The sequence below is a fragment of the Durotheca rogersii genome (genome assembly GCF_024521655.1).
Source record: "Durotheca rogersii strain YMJ 92031201 chromosome Unknown GGS23scaffold_18, whole genome shotgun sequence".
NCBI lineage: Eukaryota > Fungi > Ascomycota > Sordariomycetes > Xylariales > Xylariaceae > Durotheca > Durotheca rogersii.
Genome location: NW_026251249.1, coordinates 534,808 through 557,165, shown reverse-complemented (window position 1 = coordinate 557,165; position 22,358 = coordinate 534,808). Strand labels below are relative to the sequence as shown.

The 22,358-nt window shown below is 53.8% G+C and overlaps 7 protein-coding genes across 7 annotated transcripts; 5 read left to right on the top strand and 2 right to left on the bottom strand.

The window, feature by feature from the left end:
- Positions 1–589: 589 nt before the first annotated feature.
- On the top strand, positions 590–4,305 carry GGS23DRAFT_606301 (uncharacterized protein; the record flags this gene model as incomplete). The annotated part of the gene is made up of 5 exons (XM_051519887.1): positions 590–1,710; positions 1,774–2,310; positions 3,625–3,875; positions 3,927–3,973; positions 4,042–4,305. The coding sequence occupies 5 exons, from the start codon at positions 590–592 to the stop codon at positions 4,303–4,305; spliced, it is 2,220 nt and encodes a 739-aa protein (XP_051370144.1).
- A 2,048-nt stretch (positions 4,306–6,353) lies between these two features.
- On the top strand, positions 6,354–8,337 carry GGS23DRAFT_576794 (uncharacterized protein). Its single transcript, XM_051516877.1, has 2 exons — positions 6,354–6,615; positions 6,691–8,337. Exons 1-2 carry the CDS (start codon positions 6,506–6,508, stop codon positions 7,844–7,846), a joined length of 1,266 nt encoding a protein of 421 aa, XP_051370143.1. The 5' UTR covers positions 6,354–6,505; the 3' UTR covers positions 7,847–8,337.
- On the bottom strand, positions 8,338–9,673 carry GGS23DRAFT_576793 (NAD(P)-binding protein). The gene is made up of 4 exons (XM_051516876.1): positions 8,796–9,673; positions 8,715–8,733; positions 8,534–8,665; positions 8,338–8,482 (listed from the first exon to the last, which is right to left on the bottom strand). The coding sequence occupies exons 1-4, from the start codon at positions 9,447–9,449 to the stop codon at positions 8,442–8,444; spliced, it is 846 nt and encodes a 281-aa protein (XP_051370142.1). The 5' UTR covers positions 9,450–9,673; the 3' UTR covers positions 8,338–8,441.
- Positions 9,674–11,301: 1,628 nt separating this feature from the next.
- On the bottom strand, positions 11,302–12,807 carry GGS23DRAFT_150610 (uncharacterized protein). Its single transcript, XM_051511359.1, has one exon. The coding sequence runs from the start codon at positions 12,575–12,577 to the stop codon at positions 11,519–11,521; it is 1,059 nt and encodes a 352-aa protein (XP_051370141.1). The 5' UTR covers positions 12,578–12,807; the 3' UTR covers positions 11,302–11,518.
- On the top strand, positions 12,590–13,628 carry GGS23DRAFT_576787 (uncharacterized protein). Its single transcript, XM_051516875.1, has one exon. The coding sequence runs from the start codon at positions 12,663–12,665 to the stop codon at positions 13,143–13,145; it is 483 nt and encodes a 160-aa protein (XP_051370140.1). The 5' UTR covers positions 12,590–12,662; the 3' UTR covers positions 13,146–13,628.
- A 2,503-nt stretch (positions 13,629–16,131) lies between these two features.
- Positions 16,132–18,194, top strand: GGS23DRAFT_576776 (transferase family protein). Its single transcript, XM_051516874.1, has one exon. The coding sequence runs from the start codon at positions 16,338–16,340 to the stop codon at positions 17,997–17,999; it is 1,662 nt and encodes a 553-aa protein (XP_051370139.1). The 5' UTR covers positions 16,132–16,337; the 3' UTR covers positions 18,000–18,194.
- A 1,404-nt stretch (positions 18,195–19,598) lies between these two features.
- Positions 19,599–20,729, top strand: GGS23DRAFT_606298 (uncharacterized protein; the record flags this gene model as incomplete). Its single annotated transcript, XM_051519886.1, has 5 exons — positions 19,599–19,767; positions 19,889–19,978; positions 20,031–20,194; positions 20,349–20,488; positions 20,588–20,729. 5 exons carry the CDS (start codon positions 19,599–19,601, stop codon positions 20,727–20,729), a joined length of 705 nt encoding a protein of 234 aa, XP_051370138.1.
- Between the last annotated feature and the right edge of the window lie 1,629 nt (positions 20,730–22,358).

The following is a 22,358-nucleotide window of genomic DNA, read 5'->3' as shown; positions in this document are numbered from 1 at the left end:
AATCGTAATTACATCTAGCAGTCCCCTTCCCTGGCGCGAAGCCTATCGCCTACGAAGACTGGGGTCACCGCGAGGTACACATAGATCATGACGTCGGCGTTCATCCGACGCCACACTGGACGTGAAAGATTTGCCGCAAGCTTTCCAATTGGCCTTTGAATGTGCACGGTACTAATACGAAACAGAATGGGCAGGGAGGGCTGGATGGTCGTAGTCGATCGTGAGGAAATAGGCGAGGAGCCAGAAGAAAAAAGAAAAAAGAATCACACGAGGAGTATTAGAAGCGCGTCATTGAGGCTTGCGTCGACTTATATATTACTACGAACCTGCTAAACAAGCACCGGGATATCAGCACATCTGAGCCGTTTCAAGGTCCCGCGAAAAGGATCATTTCTTCGATTTCCACGCTGATTATCCTTCTTTTCCCTCTTTCCTCCTTTCCTCAACTGGAGACGTCTTGCCTCCGCGGCGCCTCGCCCTAACATATTAGTGTCTTACTAGATAAGATGCCAGGAAGCCTCCCAAGCTCCCTCCCCTCTTCAAAACAACAGCGCGATAGGCACAGAACCCCGCTACTGGGGCGTGCAAGATGCATCTTGTCCTCTTCTATTTGTTTCAATTCGCCGCTCTCTGGCTATCTTTGGCCAGCACCCAGAGTCCGACCCGCGTCTCTTCGACAGTGCTAGCCCCCATCTACGAACAAGGGCTGTCGAACCTGAAGCAGAGCCCCGTCCTCTCCAACCCGTATATCGGCGGCCTAGATTGGAGGATGTGTTGCAAGCTGGCAGTCAACGAAACCGTCTTTGTCGAAAACGGCACTCTTTTCATTCGGCCCGGACAGACATTCTTCACCGGCACGATTGAGAGCTTGGAGGAGTTCCCTAGATTCCCGTGCGGCGCTCAATTCGACGGGAATCTAGAGGCGCCTCGGCAACAGTTTTGGGTCCCTTACTCCTGGTGCCACGACCGTTGCCCGGGATGGGGGCTAACCAAGTTCACCTCCCCAGAGGAATGGCTGAAACCGATGATTTTGTTTATAATCCCGTCGGTCGCCTTTTGCCTCAACATCCCTCGACGCCGGCGATTAAGGGTTCCAAGTACGGTGTTCTCGAACCAATATCTCAACTTCACGGCGTTTCTCAGCTTCATACTTAAACTCCCCTTGGCGTCGTTTATCATCACACTCGACATTGTTGTGTGGACTTGCGTGGTGTTCTCGACCGCCGGTATCATGATGACCTCCGGAGTCTACGAAGCGCTTCTCGACGCACGAGTCCTAGGGTATTTGCGAAAAAAAATTCACGACAACTCCTTCACGGTACTGGAGAGGGCATGTGTCCTGCTTGTCGTCCTGATCGGTAACTTGGACGACGATGCATTGACGTCAAGCAGGGCTTCAGTAGATAGCCTACCAAACGACACCGTCCTGTCCAGAGTTCAGACGGAACGGCACAACAGCTTGACGGCGCACAACTCCAATGAAACCGCTGCACACGCACCCCAAGGCCCGGATGACAGCGGCTCGCTCCCAAACATCGGACACATATACACTAGAGAAGAAAAGCGGAAAATCGATGCCTTCAAACAAAAGCTGAAGGCCATATTGGACTCTCAGGTCAGCTTCGGTAGCTCCGTGGGAGCTCCTGTGGTGTTTTATATCGCCTCATTCATTTGGTCAGTCTACGAAGTGCGCGAAGATTTGGGCTCGTAGTGAGTTATCCGGGATCAAGATCCACCCACTGCTAGACCAGCACTGCTAATTCTCGACTATAGTCTGACGGCACACCAACTCGCGTATGGCATGTTCTGGACCACGATCCCTCACGTTGCCCTCGTCAGTTGTCTGCTCCTCGCGACCAACAATACGAACATCTGGGAAGCCGCCGCGCCCGAGGCCGCCACGCTCGAATCCGCCACGCCCCAAACCGCTGCATCTGAAACCACTGCGTCCGAAGCGACAGAGTCCGAAGCGGCAACGCCCAGAGCGGCAACGCCCAAAGCGGCAGTGGTCCGGGAAACCGCCGTTGTCAAAGAGGGCCTAGACCGCCCTACGTGGCTTCGGCACCTTCTGCAAAAATTACTCGATGCTGTGTTCGCATCGGCCTACGAAACATCGAAGTTCAAGTCGGCGTGGATGTGGAATAGGGGGGAGAACAAGGGCACGTTTATCAGGAAGGTTGCCAAGCGCAATGAGTTCCTTGAAAAGATGTACCGGGAAGTGCTGAAGGATACGCTCGGGAAAGACCTGGTAATTACGGAGTCGCATAGCTACAACTGGGAAAAAACTCCACTTTTCGGTCGAACGCCCCAGTTTTATCGTCTACACATACGCCCCCAATAGGAGGAGGTATGTATGTTTGCTGCAAGTCCCCGATAGCTTGATATTGTATTCGTAGTAGCTGGTATATGTACTAATAGAGTTATAGTACCGCTTTACGAGCTACCCCTTCGCGAGCCGAGTATTTTATATAGGTTTATATATAAACGATTTATCTCCGTAAAAAACTAGGAAAAAATCAAAAAAATCGGAAATTTACTTACGTAATTAATTACTTTAATTAAATTAATATATAAACTTTCGACCTTTTCGCTTAGTATTATTAGAAATTATTTACGATTTAAGGTTTTTTAAAATTATACCAATAATTTACTATATAATTTATTAATTAATCTATTAACTATACTTTATATCGGCTTCTTAACTTATTTCTTTTACGGTAATGAAGTAGGTTTATTACTTAATCCTTTATACTATAGATAAAATAATAATTAAGATTATGTAAACTTCTTTCTTTTTATTTTTCTGATTTTTATTAAATCAATTAAGTCTTAAAAATGTTGATTTTTAGTATTCTTTTTTAGAACCTCTTTATATAGAAAAATAAGATAGTTAGAAAGGTAAAATTCTTATTATAAAAATAGGTACGATTTTAGAAACTCTTAACCTATTTAAAAACGTAGTTTTCTTAAAATAATAAATTAAATAAAAACAGGAATAAAGAATAAAAATAAGATTACTTAATACTAGTTATTTTTCTATTTATAAAATAAAGTATTAGATAATAAACCTACTTTATTATCGTAAAAAAATAGGTAAATATATTAATATGAGTATAGTTAATAAGGTTATTAATAAATTATATAGGAAATTATTAATATAATTTTAAAAAACCTTAAATCGTATATAACTTCTTATATGAATAAGTAGAAGATTCGAAAAATTTATATATTACTTTAATTAAACTAATTAATTACGTAAGTAAATTTCCGATTTTTCCGATCTTTGCCCGGGTTTTTACGGAGATAAATCGTTTATATATAAACCTATATAAAATACCCGGCTCGCGAAGGGGTAGTCTAGCTTACTTATTAGCCGACCTAACTAGAGGGTAGCTCCTTCCCTACGTGTAATTGAATATCCAACCTGCACCTTCCTACCTACCACACCCCTAGGGTATACGTACCGAAAAGTGGAGTTTTTTCCCAGTTGTAGCTATGCGACTCCGTAGGTAATCTCAGGTCTTATCGCGCTCTTCCTCTACGGCGTACCCGTATTCTTTGGTTCCCTTGTCAGGTAATGTCCCACTCCCTAGTAAGTCTAATCCGCCACTAATCGCGCCGAAGCCTCACTACTCCGCAGTCCGGCTTTGGATGCCGCTCACTCATAATTTTGAGCTACGGCGCATCGCAACTCTGGCTCCAGATGTTGTGGTTGCTGCGTTGGTACATTACGAGTTTCGAGGAGGAAGACAAGGGCAAACATGCAAAACCTTGGCTCGCGGCGATCGCGCGGTCGCCTCTGATGAATGCCGTCTGGCTGTTCTTGGTAATACCCGGGGTCCTCCTCGGCGCCCTGAGCAGTATCGGCGGAACAAGTACGCAATGCCCCCCCCCCAAACTGAGCATGCTGCTGACGCCGAGCTTAGTATTGATGCTGTTGAACGTTTTGACTAATTGTCTCTGCGCGATCCCGGTAAGCATCCCCCCTCTTCCCTCCCCCTCGGCGTTTCGTGTGGGAAAAAGGCTCACAGCTACAAGCAGACCCGATACTGGGCCCAGCGGTGGTCGCATCCCAAGGCACAGTTATTCGTGGACGACGCGACCAAGGAGCAGGTTGACGCGGCACAAACCTGGTGGTTTCCGGCCGGCATCGCCGCCGCAGTGTTTATGGTGGTGGTAGCCTACATGGGGTGGTGGTATCAGAAAAGCCTGCGCGAGCGCTTCCGGCACCTGGCGGACAGTATTGATTACGTCGACGAATCCGGGCTGCGGGAGCAGATCAGACAGCAAAATGCTCAACGCTAGGGGCAGGGCAGGTCCCCGAGCGGGTCACGGCCTAGTGTTGCTAGATAGTCACATTTGCATGTCCCTACCTATCGAGACATATGATTTCCTTTGTCCGGCGTGAACGCTCTATTATACCTGTCGTGATAGTAGTAGTCGTAGTAGTAGTAGTAGTAGTAGTAGTAGTAGTAGTAGTAGCAATTAACCAGCCCGTTTACAGGGCTCGTTTCCTCACAGGCCCTATGTTCATGCCTTATCTAGGTATCTAGGTAGGTACTCATCATGACTTTTAGTCTGTTTACGAGGAGAGCGGACGCAACGCTGCCATCGGGAGGGATTAAGAAATCGAACTGCGGGGAACTCCTTCAATGCTCTGCGGGGTTGGAACGGATGATTTACCTATTACCTAGGTGCCTGTACTCGATTCTCTGTCTTACTTCAGTCAGCCCTACCCTACTACCAGCTCAGTGGGTTAGATAATAGAGGACAGGTTCGATTCCTGACAGCGCTACTTGGTAGTCTCTATTGTTTAGTCTATCTCTACCCTACCCTTCCCCTGCGATGCCGTGCACGGAGCTTACATGGTAGGTAGGTATTATTGACTCGTGTCGGCTTTGCCTGTGCTCGTTGTTGAGCGCCAAACCCACCACTGTATGCCAAGGAACTCCCCCCTCTCGTGCATCATCACACTAATTATCCAGCGCATCCAACAGATTTTAACCCTACAACTAGAGGTACGGGAAGTGCAGACTAGGCAAGTCTCCTGTAATATTGACCTTTGGCGTCCCATCGCTTCCCACGCCATCATTTACAGTGTCTTGCCGCCAATATTGTAGTCGATTTTAATTTGGTGTTCATTTCTGTGGCATTAGGGGCACAGCAGGATGTGAATATCTTTTAACTTGAATTCATGCCATCATTGGGAAACCAACATCTCATGGAGGCCAGTAGGTCGGTCGGTTGGTAGGTTGGTAGGTCAGAAGTCTAGTAGGTCAATAGGCAGGCTCCCTTGAAGCCTAGTTAGCTACGCCTGTTTCTAGGTGGTGTAGTGGGTGACCGGTACCCAACTTACCTACCTACCATCCACTCACTAGAAGCCCCTAACCCACCCACCACCTGCTTGCCTACTGACCTCCTTAGTCGCTGTAGAATATGACAAGATATTGAATACTGGTATCCAATTGATGTTTTGACTCACGTATCAACTGTCAACGTATGCGGACCAGTTTTTAATAGGGTGCATATCACACTGTGTTCCTGAGGTCGCCGTAGGGTGTTAGAGCCATCAAGTCTCCGTCTGGCAACACCAGAGTCTTGCGGGACCATCAAAGTAGGTTAGACGCTGGGCAGAGGAGGAAATGGGTATTTTTACTCTGTGCGACATCAAAGCCGTGGAACAGTCTACGTTATTTTCCGATTGAAAATCGAGCTCGTCTCCAAACGACTTCCCGCGCTCTCCGATGCATCGTTCCAAGCTCGCCCCATACCATGGGACGATGGTCGAGGACCCCTGCTATCCGAGACAGGATGCTAAGTCCGCGAACTCACGAAATCCCCCAGACGGTACTGAATACTATCTTGAATATGAACGTAGTTGCAGTAGGCCGCACCCCGCCGGTACTCATCATATATTCACAATATCGACGCACACAATTCACACTTCATAGCGTAGCTAGTTGATTGTCCGAGGAGTGGTCGAAGCCGCCGAGTTATAGGGCATGCCCCTCATATTGCTCCCTACAATGCACCCTACGGAGGCAGGTCACGGCATGCGGTAGTCGGAGCCTATTACTCTTCGAGGCGACCAAGGCAACTAAATCACCGCAATTTGTATATCGCTGAGGTGTGGTCGAACAGTAGGAGGAATTTCATACTAGTTTTGCCACCCGCTGGCTGCGAGGATTCATCGAGCACGACGGTGGCAAATTCTAGCTCAGACCCGTGTGAAGTTACGATCACCGCCTGCGTTGGCAACTCGGTTACTCTGGGAACATATTACGACAATGGCCTCGTTCTGAGGTGTCTATCCAGTTCTCAGGCACACAGGAATAACTTTTGCCAGCCCGTTCTCTATAAATATGTCCCGGCCCCCTCTCTTTCCTCTCCATAATCTCTCTCCCTAATACTTCATCATTTCCACCAAGCCTCCTTTCCCTTCTCACCACCTGTACCCAACATTAGCTGTGGCTCGATAACCCACTTACAACCCATACTCGCCACGATGTCCGGAGATATTCCTCACAGCTTCCCCTCTATGGCTCTCACTCGGAAGGGCCCTCAGGAGGAAGGGGAAACATCTGCTGAAGCTTCTAGAGAAAAGGAGTTCGAAAGGTAACTAATACCCTCTCGTCAATTCCTTCGAGTCATGTTCATAGAGTTGAGTCGCTAACGGTAGGCATATAACAGGTACCTCCAAATTATTTCAGGCCTTTCTGACATCCTGTCGCCTGATGGAAGGCTCAAGAAGATTGTCCCCCGGCCCAGACCCTACCCGAACACCGAAAATCGTAAGCGATCATTCTTTCTAGAGAGAATCATACCTCGCAGTGAGCCTACCCATCTCAACACGGCACTTCAGACACTTAACAGCCAGGATGATGAGCCCGCTATCGATAACCGTCTAACAACAGCCTCCGCCACCAATGACGACGACGACGACGAAACACAAGCCAAAGAACACCGTGAGGAAAACACACCAGTCTCAACTATCCCGCGATACCAGCCACCAGGGCTACGTAGCCGGCAGAATCTCGACATCAGTGCGACCGACTCCCTGTCTAAGCCTTCCTCCTCCTCCTCCTCCTCCTCGAAGCCCTCAGACAAGCCCTTCAACCCCTTGGCAGCCGAGTGGCGAAGCAAGAGCCTCGAGCCTTCCACTTCCTCCTCCTCCCAACTCGGAGATAACGCCACCGAGCGCAGGCCGCCCCGGTTCCCGCGAGGCATGAGCCGCCGATACATGGGCGACCCGACCAGCGCGGAGAACCGCGGCGACAGGGTCTCGGCGAGCAGAAACTGCTCGCTGCACATCACGAACCTGCCGCCGAGCTGCACCGTCGCGGACCTTCTGGGCTCCATCCGCGGCATCGGCAAGGTGTACGCGTGCAACATCCGGGCGCCGACGGCGGCGTACCCGACGGCGGCGGCCAAGCTCGTGCTGTGGGACCGGGCGGCGACGGAGGCGCTGATCCGCGAGGCGGCGGCGGGCCACCTCGTCGTAGGCGGGTACGCGCCGTCGGTGCACATGAACGACCACCGCGTGGCGCCGCAGCCGGTCAGCTACGCGGTGCCGGGGCTGTCGCGCGTCCTGCGCGTCCGCGGCCCCCCCGAGATCGTCGAGCGCGGCCGCCTCGAGGCCCTGTTCAAGCGGAGCTTCCGCTACGAGCTCGAGGGCGTGACCAGCAGCAGCGGCGGCGGCGGCGGCGGCGGCGACATCGCCGAGGTCGAGTTCCGCTTCTCCTCCTACCGCTGCCAGGCCTCCAACGCCTTCAAATTCATCCTCCAGGCCTCCCGCAACCAGCGCATCCCCGGCTTCGAGTTCACCCCCCACGAGCAGGCGCTCTAGAGCCGCGTCGACTGCCACTGGGGCGTCGACCCCTGCGCCTAGTGCTCCCCGGACGAGAGCCCGGAGCGAATACCCAACCTATGCATCAGCCTGTGTGCTGGATCTGCCCCCTAATATCTATCTCATCTGATTTCTGAGGAAAATGGTCAACAATATTACTTATCGTATTGCCACGGGGTGGTGGAGAGTACATGACGGAAACTACTTTACCCCTCGTGAAGAAAGGGGATGTCTATGTGTCTTTGTTGGGATTTGCACTGGGGCTCGGACGTGGGGGGGACTTGTGTGTGAACACTGGTGCTTGGGAGAAGCATTGTCATGGGCAGCCTTCTGCCCCCATAGTTACGGGAATCGCCGCAAAGACTTAGATGGCTTATTAGACCTGGTATGGTCCTGAGATGTATGAAGCGTGGATATTATCATCATGTATGACGAGAATCTAGGCGGTTTTCGTATGTATGGAGATGATTCACATGTCCCACCTTAGTTTAGGCACTCTAGATAGTCAATGGGATTTCTTTTTCACTGCCAAGTTAAGATCTACCTGACATGTAGTTTAAGTGCAAGTGCAAGTGTGTGTGCGTGTTCGCTGTCTTTATGTTAGAGTATAACCACCATCGATAATCAGGTCAGCCCCTGAAGCCACTCATTAGCACTGAACATCCTGTAGGGTACACTAATGCATACCAGTCATGTAACTGCTGGCGTCGCTGGCCAGGAACACATACGCCCCTTTTAACTCAGCTGGCTTGCAGAATCTGCGGCCTGGAACCATCGAGTTCCATGCGCTCCTCCACTCTTGAGGATGGACATCCAGCACTAGGTCACCATTCAGACACGCGCCTCCTGAACTAGCATAGAGACTTACTTTCGGTTTCGATAAATCCCTACCACGAAGTCAAGTCAGTAAGACACCCTTTCCCCTTACTACGGCTTAGGCTACACATACCGGCGACACGGAATTAACCCTCGCGAAGTCGACCCACTCGACGGCGAGCGACTTTCCCAGGTGTACGAGAGCGGCCTTGCTCGCGTTGTAGGCGGCCTGCTTCTGGGGGATGTTGACGAGGGAGGCGGAGACGGAGGCGGTGAAGATGACGGAGGCGCGGTGCGGCGGGCCGCCGGTGGCGGCCGCGGCCTGGGCCTGGCGGGCGAAGACGCGGGCGGCGGCCTGCGCGGCCCAGAAGGCGCCGTTGACGTTGACGTCGAACATGGCGCGGAACTCGGCCTCGGGGTAGTCGAGGGCGGCGACGTTGGCGGCGACGCCGGCGTTGGCGACGAGCACGTCGAGGCGACCGCCGCCGACCTCGCGCGCCGCCGCCTCGACCACGGCCTCGACCTCCTCGCGCGACCGCACGTTGCACCGGTAGGCCTTGACGGCGCGGCCGCCGTTCGCCGCCGAGATCTGGCCCGCGATGGCGTCCGCCTCGGCCGCCCCCGTGCTCGCGTACGTTATGGCGACCTTGGCCCCGGCCTCGGCGAGACCCCGCGCCACCTCGAGGCCGATGCCCCGGCACCCTCCCGTCACGAGGGCGGTCTTGCCCTCGAGGCTGAAGTGCGACAGCACCGGGGCGTCGGGGTTGGGATGCGGCGCGAGGACCATGGCGGATGACGATGCACGAATTGGCCTGCTCCTAGATCTATAACGGCTTGCGCGTTATCAATAGAGGTGAAACTCGAGAGGTAGGCAAGAGAGATGAAGTTATCAGGGGGGCATATATAGAGAGAGGGAGAGATCTGCCTCTTGTTATGTTCGGCACGTCTTTTTCCTCCAACGCCCTACGGCCTCAGGGCCGCGATGTAACTCACCTGAAAGCGAGCCACGGCTTCTTACGGATTCTACTAGCTCCTTTAAAACGACATTACTCCATTAATAAGTAAAGGCAAGTTTTATGTGGTTACTAGAGTTATCACTACTGCCAGTATTACCGTTACTGTATCATTACACATTAACATCACCACCACTACCACCATTACCATTATGTAGCTGCATTATTAGGGCCACCGTTTATTGCATTGCTTAAAGAATGCAATTGAATGCACTATTCTATGGTTGTGAATGGATTCAAGGGGCAATTCCTATATAACCTTCATAAAAACCACGGGATAAAGCTTGGTATAAGGCGGGCCTTTCGCTTAATACGATTAAAGGTGAAGATAGGTTATAAGGGATTGGTTAGGCTGGTCTGTGACCCTGCAAGAGACCCTCGGCGTCCTTTCGCCGAGTCCTATCCTCTGATGACCGACCACGGGTATGCACACGCGAATAGATACAACCCCCCCAATCACACATCATGGAGCTGACCAGGGCTAGCGGGTATGGCGACAACAGGTCCAGTCGTCCGTCGTGGTGTGGGGTCTCTCTCCATCCGAGTGGGGTTTTCTCTTTTTCTTTCTGGATATCAACTGGCGGTAATGTCCCTCATCCCGCGCAGAGTAGACCTCGTATTATCGTAGAGATAGACGAGCACGTAGCAATACATAGGGATGTACTAAGTAGTAGGTAGTTAGGCGTACTATTCTCACAAAAAACTATCACGGTCTATCTCGTCAACGGCCGCCCCTTCGCTGCACTCGAGCATGATCTTGGTGGAAACGTCTTGCGGCTTGTTCGCCAAATTGGAATATCCTCTGTGTATAGGTACACGTTTGCATCTGTTGGTGGTGAGACCGCGGGTGTCGATCTTTCCGGGGGCGGTCAGCCCTATCGCCGTACGGCAAATCGGTCCCCTGCGTTCAACACCCGACAGTCGATCATCGTTCTGGCGGATGCGATTTTCTGACTAGTTATTATCGTAACCTAATGGGTGTGGCTCTTAAGGCGCACGGATTGGCGGGTATTCGTTGCACCGTCACACCGAGTCTGACCTAACTGACTTGCCTCCGTTTGCATCCCTGCTTAGACATGCCTCGTCCCGTCCTCGTCGCTAAGAGGGTGCTGGCGCGGAGGCTATAACGGAAGAGTAGTGCTCTCACGTCTGTGCGTGAGAGCATTGTCAGATCAGGTCCCGTCTTGAGAGAGTCACGCCTGTTGGGCGGCACGCAGGAGCCTATATCGCAGCCAAGTTGCCAGCTTTCGCGGTCATCGCGTCGGTACCCATTTCGACCCCTATTCCCGAGCTCTAGTCGCCCAAGTCCTTCATTAGGAAGGGAAGTAGACGCCAGGAATAGGTCGAAACATGGCAGAAAAGGGGATGGTCGGCGGAGACGAAGGTGCAATATGACACGGCACCTCATGGGCTACCTTTTCTCAGACAGACACAATAACACGATCGAGAAAGAAGAATGGATGATAGCAACGATAGCGCACAAGGTTGCTCCTATTATATGCTGCCGGATCGTGCTATTTGCATAGCTACGCTATTTTATCGTAGGCCTGATGCTCGTGGCCGCCCGTGCATCGACCCGAGGCGGCGCGACCTCGACGGGCAATTGGTGAGGCGGGGAATGTTTATAATACAGGAGCGGGTAATATACTAGAGTAACGACTAGACTGTTTTCATCCTATCTAAGTTTCTGGGCTGAAAGAGCCAGTGATACGACGCATCGCGCCGTGATAAAATGAGAGATCGCTGTAATATATGCCTAGTCAACGCCTATATGCAATGCCAATTTGGCCCCGCTACAAGACAAAGTCTCTCCTTGTCCCCTTCTTCAGGTGCTCCTCGCATATTACATCCGGTACGCCCTGTAGCTGTTGTCTGTAGGCTTGTGGAACTCGGAAAGGCCCCGGTTCCAGCGGACGGACTTCTCGGTCGACACGATCGACATCGGCCGACCGGAATCGTACGAATCGAGCCGAGACAGGGCTTCCTCGTTGCCATTGCGCCTCCTCCGCCACACGCGCCGAAGCGTCAGGAGAACCACGAGGATGATGGCTAACCCGCCCACGCCGCCGGCGATGCCGGCTACGGCCGCCACCGGCAGGCTCCCAATCATCCCGCTCTCCGGCCCCGGCGGCTGTGTACTGAGACCAACGCTGGGGCTCTCCGTGGCAGTAGCCCCTTCTTGGAGGAGCTGCGTGGCGAGAAGCGACGACGTCGACGAGACGATGGGTAGCTCGCTCGGCACGTCGAGCGCCGGAACTGGAGTGCTCTCGATGGGGTTCGAGGCTACGACAGACGTCGCTAGGGTCGTCGGGACAGCGGGCGAAGCGCTCACCTGCGACGTCGGGGTTAGCGACGTTGTGGTCAACAACGTTGAGGATAAGGATATCGTGGGCAAGAACGTCGTCGGTGAGGACGTCGTGCTTGGCTCAGGTTTGGCTGTGGTCTCTGGCACCTTTTCTGTGGTCTCCGAGGTTTCCGGCGATGCACTCGGCGTTTCAGCACTTGGACTCTCAACAGAGCTCGAGCTGGGCGCGACGGTAGTAGTCTGAGGGGGCGGTGTGTTCGTGTTCGGCGCATCTGTCGTAGCGGGCTGCGGTTGGGCAGCGGACGTTGGGCTTGTCGCGAGAGGGCTCGATGATGCCGCTCGCGCTGATGTTGTGGTTGGCGATTGGTTTGCGTTGTCATCCGCTGAAGTGTTTGGCTGAGGCCTCGAATTCGGACGGCCGCTTGAAGCCGTAGTAGGAGCAGGTTCCTCCGTCGTCGTTCCCACACGCGTCTGTCTGGCGTTTTCCGCCGATGTTGTCGCCTGCGTTTCCCCATTACCATTATCGTTACTGTCGCCGAGAAGCCCACTACCGACGTCCCCCAAAACGTCGCCCAAACCATCCAAGAGGCCAGCCATCGTGGAATGGTAGTATTAAAGAGAACAAGAACACCAGGTCCTAGGAGAAGTGAAGACGAGAAGCGAAAAAAAAAAAACCGGTGAGATGCTGTCCTCGTGGAGACTCACATCTACAGTCTTAAGTTCGGCTTGCCAAACAAAAACAGAGAAAACCTGGAGACGTTTCGTTCGAGAGGCCAGAGACGGGGGTGAAGAAGCTCCATCCTCAAGACAGGAAGAGCACGCGCCTTTAGCAGGGACGGCTCCCGAGGATTCGCAAGCAAAGCTTAGTCGGGGCCATGATCCGACTCGAGCTCCGCTAGGGTTTCAGGTTCCCTGGCAAAACCAACCCCTGCTTGGTCTTCTAGACCGGGGATGGCGTCGATCTTGGCCTAACCCGAAGTTCGCCAACCAGTGTGATGTGATAGTTGCCTATCCTGCATTGACCGGCCCCTCGACGATCAAACACCTACTACCATTATTAGTGAGGGGTCCAAATCGGCTCCCTCCACACAAGTCGTCGTGGGCGATTCGTGGTGTTTCCCAGCGTAAGAGGTGGTACCCCACGCTCCCTATAGCCAAAAATTAGGTGGGACGCCAAGAAAGACGAAGAAAAGAACGGCCAGCCATCCTGTCGGCCTTGGCGCTGTGATGTTGAACCTCTTCTCATTTGCGTGCGAAATCCGGCATTGTGGGTGAAGTCGCCTTCTGATCGCCATGCCTAGGCGGCAATGTCATCCAGTAGTGGCGGAACGCTCAGTTGCTACGCTGAGACGAGAAGATCACCGGTTATCTGCAACACACGCATAAAATCCGAAAGGGGGTGTTGTAGTCTTCCATCAATGCTACTGTTGGTTGATGGTGCCAGCACCTAATGTGTGCCGATAGCGTCTCTGGCGATGCGATTTCCACAGCTCACGAACCCCCGCTGCCGGTTAAATCGGACGACGTCCACAGACATTACAGCGCGCTACCTACGTAGTAGACATGCCACTCCGTAAGTAGGCTACAAAATGAAGGGGTGCCAATCGCACGACCGGCCATTTTCCACGTGGTAAGGAAAATAATCCTAGACATAATATTTTCTATCCTCTTCTCCCGTGCCATTCCCACCACGCTGTCAACACCAATTCGATTTCGATAGCCTGTCTCGCATCAAGTAGGGGAAGCCATGTAAGCCTATATTCCCAACTCGGCAACACAAGCGGCCGCATTTTCCTGTGGTATCGAGTGTACGCACCCCGAATTGAGATGTGAAACGCGATTCCCAACTCGCTAGAGCTCACAGCTGAATCAGGAGTTGGGCGAAAAAATAGCTGCGGTGACGCCGCCGGACGAAATTCGAAGCCCTACCGAGGGTCGATCACGATCTGGAAGCTCCACGGGGCTCCTGTGCGCAACCCCCAAATGTGGCAGCTGCTGGAACCGCCGACGGAACTATTGAGGGATCCCAATCACAGTTGCTCCTACGTACGGCCTGTAAACACGCGTGGGTCAGGGTTCTCCAGGGTGTGCGCGTTGTGTTGTTTGATTCCATCGCATCTTGAGATCGCCCGGGTCCTGCGCATCCTGCGCGCGGGTAAGACGGCACCGGATCGACATTCGACGTCTTGGCGGGCGAGTTTCGTTTGTCTAGCCTGAACGCTACCTACTTACAGTTTCTCTCTCGCTACATTTGCCTCTCTCGGATGCGGCTATCCAGGTTTTCGGGGTGGAAACTGGAGTACGCGCGCAGCCGAGCGATCCCGAGCAGCGTCTAACAGCCATCAAGCGCGCAACCCGGCGACGATCGCCTCATGCCCTGACGGATCGACGGCAGTGCGACCGGCGACCGCTAGCAGCGGCTATCCCGCCCATCACGGGCGCTGCGGAACCAACGGCTCGGCGTAAGCAGGGTCGAGGATCAGTAGTTTCGGGTACGACGACACTAGCCCAATCGCAACGCTCTAATATTTATAGAAATAGGATGGGATAAGAAGAATCGCGAAGTAGCCTGGGAATGGCTGGCTGGGTTGGCAGCTCCCTACTTTGGTAGCTCGCGCCAGTGGATGGCTAAATATGGGTTATTGCTACATGCACCTATTGTACCTACGAAAGGGAGGCAAGGGATTGATACGAATTTGGGATTTGTCGAACTGGATTTAATCGCGATGCAGACCGAGTTCGTGACAACACGGCCAGGATTGCTACGCATTTCGCATACAGTATATCTCTACCGATTATGTTTCCGCGTGGCTTTCGGTGCACGATTCGCTCTATCTATCAGCCTACACGCGCATACCATGTTTAACTATATTACGGAGCCACGTTGAATTGCAATTCGCAATAATAATCACTGCCCTCTACCTCCCCTCCTCGTATTCCTCTAGATGCTCTCTTGCAGCAGGCCTAGGGCAGGCCGCAGGGGGTGGATCCGGTGCTGTAGTTGGAGAACAATTAAGAAACCTGGCGCGCAGAGTCCCCCAGAGACAGGTCGCTCAGGCTTACGAGAACAGCTCAACATCTCCATTACTCAACCAACCAGCAGAGGCTTACGCTTATACTAACAACATAAACAAATGCATTCTAGGGGCCGGCAATCTTCCCGTTTTTCGCACTTCTGCGTTGTTAGCTGCACGGGTACGTATGCACTGCTTACGCGCCGCTGTCATGATCCATCCATCTTCGGGCCGCTGGGGCACGAGCGGGAGGCGTTTGGGGGCGGTGTCCCAGACTCGCCAAGATGGAAACGCGTCCAATCAACTCGGCTCCGGATTTCCATTTTGGTCAGCACCTTGTCGGTAGGGGGCTTCCACGTTGCGTTGGCATCTCCTAGTGTTTCGGGGTGGTACGCAGATTCGGTCGTGGGGAGACCTCAGATTACGTCTTACCACATATTATCCTGCATTGTCTTGTGCATTGTAATTTGTACGAGGCTCCTTTTAACCGTACTACACCAATCGACTACAACACTCTCGTCCGTCTTTCTCTCGAAAAGCGTAGTCAGGTAGGGCCTGCGCACAGGTGGAAAGGCAATTATAGATTCTGCTTTGAAAGGGCATCTGGATCGAGAACTCGGTTTCTTCGTCGCCCTGCGTTACCACCTGCTTAACAAAGGGAAGGCCAGTCAGCCGCTGACCACAAGGCACAGGGTAGTGAACACCTGCTTACCTTGACATAGTTGCAGCACTGAAGTCTAGCTACGCGAATTCTATTACAACAGTGGCTAGGAACTCGATGTGGGTAGTTTGAGCATCCGGGCCGTCGAAAACATGCTTCCGGAGACACGCAACTGGATAAATTGGGTGACGCGGCAGAAAGCGTCTATTAAACGTCGGTAGGGGGAATTTATGGCATAGCCGCCGCAAACGGCGCTCTGTGGAATAACGAGCACCGTGTTAACCTGTGTAGGCTCGCGAGGATATGGACAGTGATGTAATGGAATCCAGGGGCTCCACGATCGCACCTGGCGATACCTTACAAAGCGATATCTGTGGGGTCACTAGAAACTGAGTGGGCGTCGTTGCGCTGCGCCCTGTAAGAGTCATACGGAGATTGGGCTCATAGTTAGGCTGAAATAACTTGCAAAGGAAACTCATTTACTGAGCGAATATTTGACCTTTACGGCAGACAATTTAGGTACCGGTAGAGTGTCGGTTTGTAGCAACGAAGTATACCTGGCCACACGTCACGCATCGAAATCTATGGCCAAAAATGAAGCGCAACGACCCTCAGGGATCCATCAACAGGAGAAGATCGTAGCATACCTACACCCGAGGCTCATACATAGGAGCCCAACGCCATGGGCGAGTCCCCGTGCCGTGTGAGGCACACGCGGCGGGTATTCCCGACCAGAGCCGCAGACCAGCCAACGACCACCAAACTGTCCATCCTCGATGCCTCCGTCGCGCGCTTCGCGACCTGCGGCGCGATCTGGCTGTACGACGCGGCGCCGGGGGCCGACGCGCGCGACCCGGCCGTGTTCTCACGGCTCGAGGAGGCGCTACGGCAGACCCTCGACGACTACCCCCACTACGCGGGGCAGCTCCGGTGGGCGACCGCGGAGCTGGCCGCCGGCGACGCGAACCCACGGCACGTAGGCCGGCCCGTTGTCGTGTACGGCGCGGCCGGGGACCCCGGCGTCGAGCTGGTGCTCGCGGAACACGCCCGAGAGCTGAGCGCCGTCGCGCCGAGCCGGGCGGAGCGTCTCGCGGCGAAGCAGATCTGGCGCGCGACGGACTTCCCCCAGGAGGACCTGCTGCCCGCGACGAAGCTCGCTTTCGCCGACCTGGCAGAGTACGAAGGGCGGCCGGGCGTCGCCGTCCAATTGACGGTGTTCAAGTGCGGCGGGTTTGCGGTGAGCATCAACCTCGCCCACTGTTTGTCCGACGCGGTGTGCCTCATGCACTTCGCCCATTCCTGGGCGGCGCGGTCACGACTCCTTTTCGCGGAACACCAACCCCCTTCGCCTCGGCTCGACGAAGGCGTCGGCTTACCGTCCCTCTTCGATCCTTCGCAGCTCGACCAGCACGCCAATCTGACAGCGCCGGCGGCTGTGCCCGATCCGGAGAAAGTCGCTAAAGCTAGGGCCTTGCCTATGCATCGGTACGACTGGTGGGCCGAAGACGCGCCCGGATATCCTAGCTGGGCGGCGGCAACAACAGCGGCGACGAAGCCCCCGGCCGACGAGCTGGCCCGCCAGGAGCTCACCCCGTCGACCTTCCCGCCGTGGCCGACGTGGGACATGGGTGCCCCCGTGGAACACGTTCAAATCCGGTTCACGGCGGCAGCGATCGCGAGCATGAAGCGGGCCGCCGAAGCGAGTCTTCCAGAGCCCCTGGCCGCGGAGCCCATCTCGCGCCTCGACGCCGTACTCGCGCACGTATGGATCCTGATCAACCGGGCGCGACAACTCGCAGACGTCGGGGAGGCCGTGTACCTGGACGTGACGCTGGGGCTACGCGGGCGCGTCGCGCCGGCGCTGCCGGCGTCCTTCGTCGGGTCGCCGATCCTGCTAGCGTACGTGGCCGAGACGGGGGCGGCGGTGTGCGCGGCGACGCTGGGCGCCGTCGCGGGGCGCATCCGAGCGACGACCGCGCTGTTCACGCCCGCGGCGGTCGCTGCGCATCTCCACGACGCGGCGCACGAGGCCAGCCCGCAGCGCCTGTGGCAGGCGTTCCTCGGCTCGCGGCACACGCTGGTCACGTCGTGGGTGCGCGCGCGCGCGTACGAGGTCGACTTCGTTGGCGGCGGTGTCGGGGACCCGCAGCGGCGCCTGGCTAGGTACGTTCAGGGCGTCATGCCGCGCATGGACGGCCTCGTTCAGGTCATGGACGTCGCGGACACGGGGGACTTTGACGTCAGCGTGTGTCTGCAGCGGGAGACGATGCGCCGGCTAATTCGAGACCCGGTGCTCACGGCTTACGGGGTGTTGACGATGGACAAGAGGATAAACGACTGGTAGGCGGGAAACACTTAGTAGATCAAACAGCTGAAAATATCGCCCTCTAACCTAGGCGAATCGTTATAACTTCGTAATCGATCCCTAAGGATAAAGGGAAGTTAGTTAGATTCTCTGATCCTGTGGTAAAACGGGAGGCAGAACCTATCAAAATGAGCAGCGTCCCCGAATATACCTTTCAACCCTACTAGACCGTCCCGGGTGGGAACGCTACGACGGCCCCTATACCTGCTTCCCCTAATCTTAAACCGAGCACTCTAAGCCCTCCGATTATGGATGTGGTACCCTATCACCTAGGGGTATAGGGGGAGACTTCGGTTTGAAAGGGCTAGAGAGATACTGGAGGCGTTACTATGAGCGCGGATGACGCTACCCCTGGCCTCTCGAGCAGCCCCCGTGGGCACCTTTCTGGGGAGAGATTATATATGTGCCATTGCTGTCAAATATTATCTAGCCGTGTTAATACAATTCCATACCCCCTGCCTTTAATTACGAAGGGTAGTCCTTGCTGCCATCGCGCATGCCGATTGCCAGAGGGTTGCGCACAGCCGATTTTCTGGCCTTCTGGATCGGATAATTCCCGTGTCACATCCAACCTCAAGAACTCCTCAAACTGGCCGTCAGAACGAGTTGATCGTCACGTCCTTTGATGGCTCGACCACCTACTTGCCTATACACCAGCAGCAATAGACCAAGCCTTCTTCTTCCCCTTTCCTTTCGCTATTCCGCGTCTTTTGACATAAGTTCTTGAATCGGAAAATACCACCTTGAGTAGTATTCGATAAATCGATTACCCACTTACCTATATACTACTAGTAGTAGATTAAGCCTTCCTCTTTCCCTTTCCTCTCGACACCGCGCGTTTCTCGTAAGTCCCCAAGATCGAGAAAAACCACCCCGCGTAGTAGGTATAGTTATCTTGAACCTTGACCTTTTCTCTTTGCCGATACACATTTTGAGCCAGTCGATTTCCGAGATTTTAATCAAGAAGGGAATTCTGAGCTCGGCTAGTAGTCGGGGGCCAGAGGAGCACTTAGGAATCAAGCATTTTGTTATAATAGAGAATTTCGGTCTGTCCCTAGAAAAGAACATGTGGATGATCCACGAAGCCCCCAAATCCCTTGGCGGAATGCAGGTACCGGGGTCGGGGTAGCTGCTTTCTGGCCAATCAGATCCACTCTCAAACCAATCAGACGACCAGGTTCTTGTAGCAGGCGCAAGCCACGAGGACCCACCAAAATGACGTAGGAAAGCAAAATCGCCTCTCGCCTACGGAAGCCGCTATCTACATACCAAAAGGAAATAACGATTTCTAGGGCAGGTTTTTCCCTCATATATACATGGGCTTCTGTACTCGCCAATACTTTTTCCACAACAACAGTTCGGCCTACCCGTCTCTCAACACCAACACACACACACACACACACACACACACACACACTCTCACTCTCTCTCTCTCTCTCTCTCTCTCTCTCTCTCTCTCTCTCTTATCTCTCTCCCTCTCTGTCATCCGCCGCAACACCAGCATGATGCCGATCAGCGTCAAAGGTATACAGCAACTGGCGGCCTCGTTCTGGCCGACTGCCCTGCCCCAATAACTAGATGCACTCGAGAGATTTCTTACGACGAAACCCCCCCGTGAGGGAGACGACCGACGACGTGATTCCACCTGCCGAGGAAGCCCGGATCCGCCTGGAGCTCGCCCAGCAGCTGCGAGATATTTTCCGAGTGGTGACTGGTATAACCAATTGGCGGTTTTCAGCCTCGTCACGTAGCAATTGAACCAGCCCTTATAAGCCTACATACGCAAGTCGTAAATGTAGGCGTCCACATCTTACGCAACAAGCCCCCAATCTCGCTGTCATTTTTGCCATGCCGACCGACATCCTCAGGCAAATGGCAAAGCTCTGGCCGCCATCCGACCTACCCTGACTACTGTGCCGGTATCGCGCTACAACTTGCACCCGATCTGGTCGAAGAATGTAAGTTAATTTGTATTTCCTTCTTACCCCATAGTTAATAAAAGGAGGGTAGCTCTTTCGACGTTCTCTCCAGAAACATATACTGCGATTCTCCCATCCAAGGTCGCATTCTCTCGCAGTAGCAAACGCGCCAAGACCTTGTCCGGAACCGCAGCAACAACACAGAAGCGTCCGCGGGAAGAGTCAGCTACTCGTAACGAAGCCGATGCCGAAATGGTATGTTCATTATTTATACTCGATAAGTGTGCTAATATGGTGTGCTAATTATAAAACAGTGCCGTGACCAGGAGAAGAATGCTTGTCTCTTTACCGGTACAGCAAACCCGGAGGCCTGTCACATATCCCATTCGCCTTCAATTCAACCGTAAAGAACAAAAATCGTCTCGCTACCTTGATGCCTTCTGCGCGCTTATTTGGTGACCGCCTGCGGGTGCAACTCCTTTCACAGAAAATCGGCTCGTCGGACTGCGCCTGGAACATGCTGGCCGCCAACAGGCAACTACATGCCTGGTAGGGTATGGGGCTCTAGGCAGTCAAATGCCTCGTTATCACGCTAGCGGAGTCCCAGCACATAGTTACCCTTCAATTTCGATAGATGCCGAAACGAAGCCAACTGCTGCGAGGCGGGGGAATTAATCTAGGGAATAGCGAAGGGCGGAGGATGCTGGACGGGCTAGCCACCTGGCACGGTAGCCCCGGCGCCCAGTCGAAAGATGGAAGAATCGTGGCTGCATCTAACGTCCAACCATGATCTCGAGGACTTCAAATGCACACAAGTTCCTAGAGACCAACCACCTTGGCCCGGCTGACGTACCTCCCTCCCTCCTCGCCGGAGTCGATGTACCGGATATATTCCGGCACTACGACCTCTCCTTCCACTTCCTGCGGCACTCCGACTACACGGAGGCCAACCTACACCTCGTCGTTAGGCTGGACAGTAAGGAGGATGCGGAGAAGATGAAAGATATGGTCGACTTGCAATGGTCTCTCATCGTCGTTGCATCTCTGGCCGGCGCTGCCGATCCGCCGGAGCTCTTAGACGACGATGGCGACGACGGCTCGGACTACGGCGCTATAGAGGTCGATCCATACGATGACAGCAATGTACAACAGTGGCTTGAGGGGCTTGGGCCTACCGCTTCTCCTAGCGAGCGGCCCGACCTCGAGCCGTCGAAAGATACTACGGCAGGTTAGAAGCCAGCCGGTATCGTCGGCGTCGGTCCTGCAACGCTTGGCGCCGCGACGAACCTTGCACGTCGCCCGTCGGGCTTAAAGGGGAGTGACGGAACGCCCAAGAAGCATCCAACGACACAGCCCTCCGAGATTGACCCGTCGCCGACTAAGGGCGAGAACACGCCCCCCCGCGCCTAATCATCCCTACCACAATATCAAAAGCTTGTCTGTAAAAGGAGGATTGCACCCACACAGAGAGCGCTTCTTTGGAACTTTCCTCTGTTAGTGTGTCACGTAGAGGTTGCGCCTCTTCGTTGCTTACCTCAGCAACAGGAGCTCCTATATATACGCTCCCGTTGCTTCCATTCCTTTAGTTTTAGTTCTTAGATAGAACAAGACCTTTTCTTCCTTTGCTACTCTTCCCGTTGCTCGTTGCTCGTGAGATAGCTCCTCGCGCGCGCTCTCGCCTACGTAGCTTCCATTCTACGTGATATAGTGCATTCTTTAAAACGGCCAAGGCCCCCAATATGGGTCCTCAATTTCCTTTGGACTCTGTACTAGGCAGCTCGCCCAGTTCTGGGCCAACTCCCACTGCATATGACGGCGGCTTACCCATCGCTTCACTACTGCAGTTTTTTTCCCTTGTCCTACGGGCGTAAGGACCCTACGAAAGGAGCTAGCGTGAACTAATTGCTAATATAGCTAATATTAATACGCGCCCCAGGGCCTCGGGGCCGGGGCAGCGGACACCAAAATGGAGTGCCCCGGGACTCGGATCGCATACGATTTTCATTCCTATAGATGGGGGCCTTCTGCCTCCGACTTGAAGGACTTCCTTCAACTAAAGTAATACATATTCTTCGTCTCGTTGCCAATCCTGATTGTCTATGTGTATCCACACTTATTCAAGGCCTTTGCCTCCCTGTGCTCAGCGAGAACCAACCCATACCCCACCCTCAGACCTCAGGCGTTTACCTAGACTCCCCTTACCCATCTAACGTGTAATCCCACCTGCAGATACGTAATAGACTCACGTTTTGTTAGGAGCTAACTTTGGCCAGGGGGACGGAAATGAGTCCGGGAGCTGTGGCAGCAATGAATCGCCCTCGCTCAGGGAAAACCAGGGGGAGCTTAGGTCTGCTCAGTCGAAGCTCGCCGCAGCTCGGTGCCGGCTACGACGATGGCAATCGCGAGTGCCCAGATTCGT